We start from the raw sequence: 13,296 nt of genomic DNA, 5'->3' as shown, positions 1-13,296 counted from the left end.
GTCTGGCACAAAAACTAATTGCGTTGTTATTATGGGCAACGATTGTCCCGGGAATAATGAATATGGGGGCGAATCTCCTGTCCAGAGGGAATCCTTTGTACGGAGAAGGGACTTTCCTCACTCAGGTAGTGAGCCAGTTGTGGGAGCTGCCATATATCTCTGAACCTCGCATGAAAACACTCACTGCCCTCTATTCTTTCTCACTGGTTAGAGTAGGTACGCTATGGGTGTGGATACTCTAGTGCACCCATGGCCAAACTCACTGCTTTATGCGTTTCCTCCACTGAGTCTGATCGTACAGCACTTAAAGAGAATGCGGTCACTTAGTCATACTGATCGCCGAAACTGGCCCGAAAATTGTGGCTGACAAAGATATTCTCCTGCGTGACCAGCCTTGGCCTCTCCCGCTGCACAGGGACCTCCTCTCACAAGCGCACCGGGACATTTTTTTCACCTGGCCCTGGACGAAGCAACTCTTTGAGCCTGGCCCAAGAGAGGTTAAACTTGAATGTTAGGGGTTTGCCTTCAAGGGTGATTGAGACTATTCAGAATGTGAGAGCAGCTTCAACGCGCTTTGCATATGATCGGAAATTAAATGTGTTAGAACGACAATGCACACATAGACACAGAATTCCTTTTCTCTGTTCTGTTGTGTGTTTTCTGCAGAAACTTTTAGATAAGGGAAGAGCCTTTTACACTTTTAAGGTTTATCTTGCCACATTTTCTGCATGCCATGTGGGGATTGACAGGGATACCATAGGTCAACTCCCACTCGTATGAAGAGTTATGAGGCTTCTTTTATTAAAGGCTGCTTTATTATTGGCTTTCAATCACGAAACGGGAAAGTAAACTTCACGTTTTGTCGGTTCATAACTCCTGAATGCAGTTTGATATGGATTACTCAAGAGTAACTTTCAAAACTAATCCAGCGTTTGTACCTAAAGTGAGTGAGTCAGCGATCTGTTTAAAAAAAAAAGAGAATAGATAGATTCAGAGAATAGTTAAGAGCTTCATGTTAGTTACATAAATCATTGAGTTGGTTGACATGCCTGCTTCGGACAGTATTTCTGCAATACAAGAGTTGTCTATATCCCATAGTGAAATACCAAACGAATGGTTGAAAGAAAAGTTTAGGTTACTTGCGTAACCCCGGTTCTCTGAACACAGAAGTGAAGTATCTCACCACACTTCCTTCCTTGCAGTTGCATGGAGAAGAGATATGCTGAGAATAAAGTGGGGACCGCTTACAGCAATATATTTTAGGGAGGCGGGACTCCCGCTATGACAGTGGTGTTTGGGTTAGTTTGTTTTCATTTGGACTTGTCTGCTTGTATTCACATGTCACGTGTCATCTTCACTGTCATTATCAGTTCAGCTGTATCACCTGTGTTTAGTCAATCATCATCATCTGTATCACCTGTGTTCCGTTAATCAGTGTCATCTGTGTTTGCGTGTTCCGTCTGTTCAGTCAGGCTTTGTCCGATCTCCGTTGTATTTAGTGTGTGTTGCTGCCTGTTCTGCTGTCCTGTATATTACTCCTTTTAAACCTTCGCGTTGGAAATATATCCTCGTCTCCGTCTGCCTTCCTGCAACCTCACGTGACACCCACATCACTGTTGTGATTAATCTGTCTACTGACAAATGTGGTGTAATTGGTGCTTCTAGGATTGGTCACGCCTGAGGCGTTTCTCATAGTGAGATACCTCACTTCTGTTATCAGAGAACTGGGGTTATGCAATGGCGCTTTTTCACTGCATGGTACGGCTCGGCGCGGCTCTGCTCTGCTCGGCTCACTTTGCTTTTCCAATGCGTGGTACGATTCGGCTCAACGCGGCTCAACGCGGCTCGAAACGGCTCGGTTTGTTTTTCCACTGCAGTTTAGTACCACTTAAAATTGGGTGGGATTATAGACTGCTCATTAAAGTTGCTGAAAAACGTTTTCATTCCTGGTCGCAATATCCAGCTCTCGCTGGATCCGCTCCTCAGCTACCAACGAAAGGAATGTCTGCACCTCGTCTACTGACCAGTCACCACGATACAGCCATTTATTTTTGTTTAAAAAAGTCGTTTAATAAAAATTGTGCGAACAAATAATACTGCGGTGGCTGTTGCTATTTAAATCTAGCGCGTTTGGTGTCTTGTGTTGCAAATCCAATGACGCTGGTTGTGACGATTCTCTGACCAATCAGTGATGTCTAGTGTTTTCACGTCACATTTTAGTATCGGTACGGTATGTTTGGAACCTCAATAGAGGTGGTACCATTTAAAGCAAGCCGAAGCGACCCGTACCATGCAGTGGAAAAGCGCAACAAAGTGAACCGAGCCGAGCCGCACCATACCATGCAGTGGAAAAGCGCCAAAGTGAACCATACCAAGCCGTACTGTACCGTACCATGCAGTGGAAATGCGCCACTAGTAATCGAAAGATCCTTTATAAGACTTTTATAAGATTTAAATATATGAAAAATGTTTTAATGTTAATTGTTTTTTTTTATTCTAATCAAAATGCATTACTACTGTTCATAAGTTTGAGGCCAGTAAGATTTTATAATTTTATAAAGAAATTAACACTTTTATTTTGATTAAAAAATTACTGTAAAAGCATTAGTAATGTTACAAAATATTTCTGTCAAATAAATGCTGTTCTTTTGAGCTTTCTATTTATCAAAGAAATCTAAAACTTAATGGTTTCTACAAAAACATGAAGCAGCACAACTGTTTTCAACACAAGCAAATCAGCATATTATAATGATTTTTAAAAATCAGCTTTGACATCACCAGAATAAATTACATTTAAAAAAACAATATATATATATATATATATATATATATATATATATATATATATATATGTATATGTATATGTATATATATATATATATATATATATATATATATATATATATATATATATATATATATAAACAAATTAATTGTAATAATATGTTACTGTTTTTACTGTATTTTTAATCAAATAAATGCAGCCTTGGTGAGCACAAGAGACTTCTTTATGACAATTTTTTAATCTTACCAACCCCAAACTTTTGAACAGTAGTCTATATGTGTTTTAAAAATATTTATCAAGATATTTGAGCAGATTTTATTTTTGCATCTTGCATCTTTTCTATAATTTTTGCTTGAGTAACTCTCCATGCCACTGATGTGTCCAAAAAACATGGCAGTGTATGTAGCAGCAAGTAGGGCTGGGCGATACGGTCAAGTCACATTAAACTATAGGCCTAATTGTTAACTATATATTCAGAGTTATTTTGAAACCCTTATATAAAGCATGTCTCATTTTTAGGACAAATTGGATTATGCACTTTCCCCGCAGCAGTTCACTCTGTGTCATCCATTATTTTTCAGATGTGCTCGTAATATCAAACTATTGTATATCGATATAAACTGTTTTGTTTAGCCCTAGCGGAAAGAAAAAGAAAGTTGAAAGAAAGAAAGAGAGAATGTTTTACTCTGCGTGAAAGTTTTCTTGGACCTGTTGGTGGTTGTGGGATTGTTTACAGTCAGTGGTTTCTGAACAGGTAGAGAGCTCCACATACTCCACACACACTGGTTTAGTCACACTCCGTGAGAATGGAAATGACCTCGGCTGGTTCACTCAAACCTGGAGGCGATAACGTCTCTCTAATGCCCTCAGCAGGAGCGCAATGCCTGAGTCCCAATAGCAGGATTCTGGGGCTTTTCCGGGCGTTAGCCAGGCATGACAGCACAAACCAGTCACACACAACAACTCAGTCCCTTCATACTGCATTTGCATACAAACACACTGCATACCTCTTTGACAGTTCATAAAAAAAGGTAAATATGCTTTTTAAAAATGGTTAATTTGTACCTTTTTGCTTTCATTTGATCTGAACCATTTCATTTGTTCTTGCTTGTGTTTTTTTCTATCAAAATGTCAGAAAGCATTTTGTATTATCCATCTTTGTTTTTAAAATTCGTTAAATGACAATAAATAGTAAAATGTTACTGTTAAAACAGCCCTCATATGTCGGATTCGTCTATACTTATTTATTTTTTTAGAATAAGTGATTCGTTTTGCTATTATTGGATTCAGCTAATGCGTGTCCTGTTTAAAATGTGCACTAGCGGCTCCTGTTGTCCTGGTTCTGGTGGCAGTTTGACCACAGGTATCTCCCGATCTCCTGGATCTTGTGCTCAGTCTGGCCGTTTGTCTATGGGTGGTACCCTGAGGATAGACTTACTGAGACGCCGAGGAGTTCGAAGAAGGCCTGCCACACCCGGGAAATAAACTGAGGACCACTTTCTGATACGATGTCTTCTGGAAAGCCATAATGACGAAAAACTTGCTGGAAGAGGAGTTCTGTGGCTTGATGGGGATGAGTTTGCAGGCTTTGGAGAATTGGTCTACGACGACGATTACACATGTTGTGATGGTTGGATGGAGGAAGGTCGTCATGAAGTCTATACCCAGATGAGACCAGGGGCGTTGGGGTATTGGCAGAGGTACTAACTTTCCCTCGGGTAGCTTCCTCGGTGTGTTGGTGATGGCACAGACTGGACTATGTTGGGCCATCAGCAATCTTGCAGGAGTGAGAGGGTTCGTTGGCTGCCTGGGTGACTCTTTCTGGTGTAGAGAACTTGGATCCTGTCAACTGACCTGTTGGTTAAGTGCTTGATTATTTGCAAGAATGCTTCTCTGCTGGATTATCCCCTGGCATCTATATCTGCTTACCACACTCTTTTGGGTGGGTCATCATTGGGGAGAGATCCTCTTATTACTCATTTTCTTCGTGGCACTCTGAGGCTGAGGCCTGCACTGCGCACTAGAGCACCGGCTTGGGATTTGGTCGTTGTACTTGAAGGCCTGACTCTGGCTCCCTTCGAGCCAATTAAGGAGGTTTCAGAAAAGTTCCTCACACAAAAAACTTTATTTCTCCTTGCTATTTCCTCTATCAAGAGAATTGGAGACTTGAAAGCCTTGTCGGTTGCTCCTTCGTGCCTGGAATTTGCACCTGGTATGGTGAATGCTATCCTTCACCCTAGGCTGGGTTATGTCCCTAAGGTCCCTACTAATGTTGCGGGTCCCATTATGCTGCAGGCCTTCTGTCCTCCACCTTTCTTATCATCAGATCAGGAAAAACTTAATCTTCTATGCCCTTTTTTGGGCTTTGAATGCCTATGTCCACAGAGCTGCCCTGTGGCGAAAGTCAGATCAACTCTTTTTCTGTTTCGGGTCACCTAGAAAAGGGTACCCTGCATCTAAGCAGAGAATGAGCAAGATGGGTGGTTGAGGGTATCTCACTTGCTTATGAAGCGGCGGGTCAGCTTTCACCTATGGCTGTCCGGGCCCATTCTACCAGGAGAATGGCTGCCTCAAAAGCTTTATTGTCGGGTGTCTCCCTTCATGACATTTGTGATGCGGCAAGCTGGTCCTCACCGCACACATTTGTGAGGTTTTATAACTTGGATCTAGGCTCCACTCCAGGGTCTAGGGTGCTTGTATCTTAGTGTGGGCAATGATTTCATACAAACAGGCATTGGTTATTATGATATCATGGGTATAGTGTTCCCACAGCGTCTCGACGCAGCTCAAGTTCCCTTGAAAGGTAACGTCTCAGGTTACGTATGTAACCCTGGTTCCTTGAAGAGGGAACGAGACGTTGCTTCGCCCTGCCATACTCCCTGCATGCCTGTGAGCGACTTGCTTCAGTCTATCAGAAGCTAGCGCGGTCTGTTTCTGTGTATGCTTTATAGTTTCCTGGTCTGTGACGTAACCCGCCTACGATGTCAGGTCACATCATTGGACTGATTCTACACGTGCTTCATGACGCAATCACGCAGGGGCATTCCCACAGCTTCTCCAAGGTTAACCAGAGGAACATCTTTGTTAATCCTGGAACAACATTCCAATCAACTAATCAGATTTGAGGCACAAGTTTACAGTTTATGTCAAGTTTAGGCTTACAACCAGGGCTAGGTGCTTCTACATCAGTTATTCATCTATAAATTCCCTCTGATTTTAGGGATAAGTTATGGGTAGGGTAATGTCTAGGGGAAGAGAGATAGGGTTAGGACAAAATTTTCAGACAGGAATGTTGTTCCGGATATATCAATATGTTGATCCAGGAACATGACTTACTTGGCAAAATCCCAGTGACCGTTGACTAACATACTAATGCACATGTAAAGTACTTGATCATCATTTTAACTGTAGTTTGTTATGCAGTATTACATTGTAAGTTAATATATTTTAAATGTAGAATTGCATCTTCAATGTTACAAATGTATTTAAATACGTGACATACAAGTTTCAACAAAAATAATATTAAAAGTTTATTTTAGTTTGACACTTGTATTTGGACATTTCTAATTGTACTTTGACTTTTCTGAGCTTTTGACCTCAGAAAAACTAACTTTCCTGTCCTGTCAGACGTTACTGTGCACTCACCTGCGTGCACAAATGCAGAGGGGCGCACCGTATATCACTTCACTATGAACAGAGCACAAAATAAATTACGAGCTTGCCTGAATTTGCCTGGTTAAAATTTCAAAAAATATGGGTCGCTCAATGACGATAAAACAATGTGGTTCCTATGGCCAAACCAGTAGAGAACCACTGGTCTAATTAATAAGCTTTACCTGTCTACTTTTTAAGGGGGTCATGAACTGCATTTAAAAAATGTTTTGGATAATGTTCTTTGAGGTTCACTTATAATGTTAACATCCTAATTTAGAAGTAATAGGATATTTTATATCCTGTTCTTGACCCTCTCTTTAAAACACTCTGTTTTGATATCCATGCCGCATTCAAAACTTGGAAGTAAACAACCATTGATATGATTGGCAGGGTTTGAAATGAACTTTTTCTCCCACCGGCCAATTTGGCAACAAAATTAAGTTACCAGCCATCCGGAACTTCTACTAGCCAAAAAAAGAAGAAGACATTAACCAGATTAACTGCGTTACAGCTTATATGCGTGACACTCAGATGACGCAGTATGTCAGCGAGACGCTGCTCAAACTTTTTTAATTAAAACTCGAAAGATTAAAAAACGAACCAAAGTTATACAAACTGAAGGAAAAGGAAATGCAGCCTAAAATGAAAGTCGAAGAAATGGAGGAAATTAAGAAATCACTGAGCTTTATGTCAGATGAGTTGAGCAAAGTCTCGAAACAACAAACAAAAAGCTAATGGACGAAGTGAAACTCCTCAAAACAATAATTAAAGAAAAGGACAAACGGATTGTGAACCTGTAAAGGAAAGTTGATGACTTGGAGCAATACACCTGCATGGAGGATATAATAATAACTGGATTTGAGACACGACATCAAACAAATGCCAGAGCGGCGACGAGCATTGACAAAGGTTAGGACGCACCGGCTCGAGAACTACAAACACTAGAACAACAAATAATACAGTTTTTCAACAATCTCATCATGCCGATTAAAAGCAATGACATTGCTGCTTGTCATACTTTTCCTAAAAGGGAAAATAAGATGGTGAATATTATAGTTCGCTTCATTAATCACAAAAGCAAAGTGGAATTGCTCAAGGAAGCTAAAAAATTGTCTGCAACCGGTCTTGTACTAAAGTTTTAGTGGGGTCCACAAATATTGGCACGATTGGTAAATTTGAGCAAAAGTTCAAATTTGTTTTTGCAGTTTCTCCTTTTAGTCTTTCATTCAAAATATTCCAAAAAAATCTAACCTTTAATTAAAGTCAAATGGTTAAAAAAAAAAAAAAAAAACTTTTCATAAAAAAGATTTCCACTGAAATATAATATATGTATTACACAATTATTGCCACCCCTTCATTTAATACTTAGTGCAACCTCCCTTTGCCAAGATACTCTGGATCTTCTCCTATAATGCGTAATAAGGTTGATAAACATCAAGAGATCTGAGACCGTTCCTTTATCCTTTATACAGAATCTCTCCAGATCCTTCAGATTCAGAGTCCTTGCTTTTGGACTCTTTTCTTCAGCTCATCCCACAGGTTTTTTAATGGGGTTTGGGTCAGGGGACTGCTATGTCCATTGCAAAACCTTCATTCTGTGGTCAGTAAACTATTCCTAGTCAACAACTTTCTTGAGATTGTGCGATGATCACAGTGACATCACACCATTATCATACTGTGATACTCACAGTGTTAGCGATATGTAAGCTCATTATACTTCCTGTTTCTCAATATGTAGTTTAGTGTTTTATATTGTGTAAGTTTCCGGCTAACCGGCAAACTCAAGTTATTTCTGTCTTTCTGAAATACAGCTGTGGGCCACTATTACCTAAAACTATGTATATTAATGCAGATTGTCTGTAGTTCTTACTACTTTGAATAAAGATAAAGGATGGAGCAAGATTTGTTTTACAAACATTTATGTTACATCACTCATTCATGTTAGTGCGGGGCTAACGTATGCGCTGTTATTAATACAATTTCCGCATGTGCACTGCAATAAGTAAGGGATAATGTACCTCCGCTTCGCGTCGGGGTCCTCCTCACCCTGTCGGGGGTTTATTTTGAGAGAACAACCGGCTGGATGTTCATTATCCTGCTTATTACACGGCTAGTTGCCGCATAAGTAAATAATTAGACATGAAATATTGATCAGAGTTGAAATATTTTATTAGCTCTTTAAACGCAAAGCTTCCGTGGAGAGAGCTGTTGCAGCGCGGCAAGTTCAAACTAGACGGACATTCAAGAGATACAGTTTATAGTCATACCACTTATTACACAGCATTTTGCCACATAATTAATTATGGAGATAAGAGAGATTGATTTCAGATTAAACTGTTTTAAAATCTTACCTATTTGTATCTTATAATCTAAAACGATATAGTCACAAAATGGCAGCAGCTGCGTTTGTATGAAACAAGAGAGAGCGAGTCCACGATACTGGATGGCATGATTAAAAAACTGTATGCAAAATATTGATTTGACTGAGTTTTAATATTTTATTAGCTCACCAAATGCAAAACTTCCACGAAGAAAAACTGTTCCTAGCAGGCGTATAGCGCTGCTGACTTCTGTAACCCGGATGAGCCTGCGTTATCTGCTTTGAGCGGTTGTTATCTGGGAATAACTTACCGCTGGTTGACGCTATTGACCAATCAGAATCAAGTATTCCACAGAGCTGTGTAATAAATTAGAAATATACACATTGGTTTGTTGATGAACATAGTCTTGTTATTGCTGATGGTGAGGAATTACAGTTGCAACATCTAATAATGTACATGAGTAGCGTATCATTGAGAAACGTCCTGCTCACGTCGTCCTTCTGATGAAGGTTCATGTTGAACAACTAGTTCTTCCAATGTTTCATCATCGGACTCGTGCTCGGATTGATGTGGTAAAATAAACGTCATCTTAACTGTCTTTCATTGTGTACAATCCCTGAGCTTTATGAAGCCTCCAGATGAAGTTCAGTTATGGTAATGAGAGTTTAGCTTCCGCCACACGCTGTAAGCGGTAGACCAGTCACAACAGACTGGGCCATCTGGCCAATCAGAGCAGAGTAGGCTCATGGAAAGGAGGGATTTAGAGAGACATGGAATGATGGAAAGATGTGGTGATGTGCAATGTATATTATGAGAAAATTAAACCTGTTGTAGGAGACCTTCAAAACAAAATTACGAGATTTTAAAATAGCATAATAGGGGCACTTTAAATAAAGTTAATCCACACTTTCCTAATGTTAGGATCACAAGGAACAACTTGGCACTGCAAAATATCTTGTAATCCTCAGAGGCATCTTGTTTTGTTACTCAAGTAATTCTGTGTTTGCGTCTCTCGTATTTACTACTACATGACATTCCTGAAATGGTGGGCAGGGCTAAAGAGGCAATAATGTAGAAGTAGGCATTCATCTTCTTCTACAGTGGCGGTCTTCCGTCACACTATGATGTCATACTGAGACAAAGTCATTTAGGGAGCTTGGTTTCAATAAAAGCTGTTTTTGTACTAATGAGGAAGTATTGAGTTCTAAAACTTACAAGAAATTGTTATACTACATAACCTTGTTACATTATGTTGCTGTTTTGATTTCATTTTCAAGGATTTTTAGTTTGTTATCATTAATTTCCTGTTTTTTTCCTGTTCTCATTTAGTTGTCACGGTAATTAATTGATTAGTGCACACCTGTTTTGTATTGAGTTCTATATCTTGTATATAAGGCCTTTAATTCTTTCAGTTCCTTGTCTTGTGTTATTTGTGTTGGTTCACAGTATTTCATTTAGTTTATTTCTTGTTTTGGATTTTATTCTTTTGTTTGATTTGATAAAGTTTTTAGCTGCCAATACATTCGCTTTGACTCTAGCCTCCTCATCTTCATCATAAATGTGACATACCTCTTATATGTCAAAAGTAGATTTCTCAATTCATGACCCCTTTAAGGCAGCAATGTCCAAGTGTTTTTTTTTTTACAATTTTCCACTGTGAATATCTTCAGTGAATTATTGTCTTCTCTGTTGCTCTTGTTCTGTGAGAGGAATGTGTTTTATAGCGTTTGTACCCATGAGGCATCAGTCTGTATGATTAGAAGATAAAGCACCTCCTCACGGTAATCAAATCCTCCACAGAAAACACTCCATGGCGCTCTGGAGATGAATGTATTCGAAGATACTCTACTCTCAATTATTTAAATATTCCCTGAATATTTAAGCGGATAATGTACCTGTGAGATAAAGAAAGTGAATTTAATAAAACATTTCTTCCACAGCTCATCATTGCAAGAGACTGACGAATCTGTTGCCATTTCTGACACAATATTCAAACTTTAGTGAATAAACAAAAATGAAGGGCTGTCAAACCTTGAAGAGCTTATGTGTGTGTGTGTGTGTGTGTGTGGCAGATACCCAGCGTTGTCTGCAGGCGGTGGAGAGGTTACAGTCTCGATTGAAAGAAAAGGGAGCAGATGTTCCTGCTGAGGAGAAGCTGAATCTTCTGAAAGCGGTCCTGCAGAGTCCTCTATTTCACCAGATCCTTGCCCTGCAGAAATCAGTGCAACACCTGAAGGAGCATGTAAGAAAAAACGCACAACACTGGAAAAAACTCCTTTCATTTAGACAAACACTGATGGATTTGGGATTTGGATTTGGATTTTTTTAAACCCAACCCAAACCTTAAAATACATATCTTAAAACAAATGTTTTTGTAAACCGTATATATCGAAGTATGCAAAAAGCAGTATACTGCCTTATGTCTGAGGTCGTTTCAGACATGCTGTCACAGTTAATTTTAGGATTTGTGTCTAAGTTGATTATGCAATGATGTGTTTTGACATTGTCTGCTTTGAATCTTTGCATCTTTGCTGCCCTGATCTGAAATGATTGAGATTACATGATTATTCAAATCACAAACAATGCAAACACTGGAAAATATTCACAGCTTAATTAGTCAGGGGGAAAATGCTTTATTAGTTGGGCATATTTCAAGGTTTTTCGAGCTCTGTGTGGACATGGAGAGTTTCGCACTGGCAGCCGTTTTGTCTAAAGTATGCGAGTTATGCTGGGGAGGCTGGAACAGAGGAATGGAGATTATCAAATCCCCACCGGCATTCCCTCTCGCTCAGTTCAGTCACATACTTCTGAACCGCAGAGCGTAACATTGTTAACAGCCTGTGTGGAAAAAGAAAACCTTAACACAATCTAATGTTAGTCTAAAAGTAAGACTCTTAGACTAGAGCTGGTTACCCTTGTGGAAAAGAAGTGTGCTTATTTGTATTAAACGTGACCTTGTAGTGTACTTCAAATCTTAAAAGTATATATATTTTTAAAACTGTACATGCATTAATACAATATTAGTGAAAAAAGGGCACTTAAAGAGAGTACAGTTTCTTAACACACTTAAGTAGGCTTAAAAAAGTCTACTTAAGCCTAAAATGTATATCACTCTTAGTAAGGATAGGATGATCACTGTATTTTAAGTACATAAATAAATGTATTTGTAGTATACTTAGCATAAAAATAAATGCATTTCAAATACATTTTGGTACGTTTATTTTTCAATATGGACATTTTAAATGATTGTTTTAATAATTTTTTGTCGTGCTTTAAAGAAGTACACTTATTTTGATGTGTTGACTAACATACTAGTACATGTAATATACTTGATTATAAGTTTATTTGATATTACGTTTGAAGTTAATAATTTAAATGATTGTCAGTACATTCGGCCATACCATATTTCAAAGACAACAGAGTTATGAAATTGCATTTAAAGATGTACTTAAATCCAATTTAAAGTGGGTAAAAAAAGCATTCATAAGTTCAGGTAATTGGATTTAATATAAATTTAAACTATAATACATTTTCATTAAATTGTAAATAACATGCAGTTATGTGTCTGAAACCATTACATTCAATATGCACTCAAGTATATTAGTTTAAAGTATATTCTTTATGCAATATATATATATATATATATATATATATATATATATATATATATATAATTTTTTATTTTTTTAAGTATGCAAAAGTGTACCTAATTTTTAACAAGGGATACACACACAAGAAGAAGATTTTTACATTTTCAAAAGAAAAGTGGCAGCCAGGGTGTTGCTATGCAGTTGCTTTGCTATGGTGTTTGGGAGGGGAAATTGTTACTTAGGCAAAAGTAAACACAATAAAGCAAACACCTTTAATAAACTGAGACTAATTAATTTTGGTCTGTTGGTGTCTCTCCACACTAAACTGCAAGGGTGTTCATGCCAACTGGTGAGTATGGCTTTGTCTGTGTTGCTATGGTTACCACAAAGCAGGAACGACCAAGAGAGAGACATGAGTTCATGTGTGAAGTGGAGCAGAAGTAATTTCTGAAATGTGGACGAGCCAAACTAGAGACCTAATCCTCTTACACAGGAAGACTAACAAATACACGCTCTCTCAGAGCTGACATAGTTTGGTGTGCGTTCAAAGCTTGTGCACGATCAGCAACCGAGCCGAGACTCTACAGCGCTTAATCTGAAGGGCCTCTGGGAGACGTTTATGTACATTAATGTTTACTGCAGCAGACTGAAGTGGGCCCATTTATGCACAGAAGAGCTGTATAAAACCTGCCAAAAGTGTCACCATGGCTTTCGACATAGTTTGTTAAAGGAACTGTTTACCTAATAAAATTTCTGTCATCGTTTTTTCTATGTCTTTCTTTCTTTTGCGCAATATAACAGAAGATAATATTGGAATCCAAAAAAACATTAAACCCTATTTCCTTGTGAAAATAAGTTTATTTTATTGTATTCAATGTACACTTGTAGTGTAATTCAAATCTTAAAAACATTTTTTTTTTTTTTTTACTGCACTTGCAGATAACAT

At 38.5% G+C, this 13,296-nt stretch overlaps 1 protein-coding gene across 8 annotated transcripts in view; it reads left to right on the top strand.

The window, feature by feature from the left end:
* Positions 1-13,296, top strand: part of mpdz (multiple PDZ domain crumbs cell polarity complex component) — a 104,209-nt gene that overhangs the window by 10,215 nt on the left and 80,698 nt on the right. For all 8 annotated transcript variants that reach the window (XM_082151228.1, XM_082151226.1, XM_082151223.1 and 5 more), the window contains one exon: positions 10,833-11,002. In XM_082151228.1, coding sequence (XP_082007354.1) covers positions 10,833-11,002 — 170 coding nt within the window. The remainder of the gene's footprint in view (positions 1-10,832; positions 11,003-13,296) is intronic.

This window comes from Leuciscus leuciscus, assembly GCF_965113295.1.
Source record: "Leuciscus leuciscus genome assembly, chromosome: 2".
In the NCBI taxonomy this organism is placed as follows: domain Eukaryota; kingdom Metazoa; phylum Chordata; class Actinopteri; order Cypriniformes; family Leuciscidae; genus Leuciscus; species Leuciscus leuciscus.
Note: the sequence above shows the minus strand (reverse complement) of the source record. Positions and strands in the feature narration are given on the sequence as shown.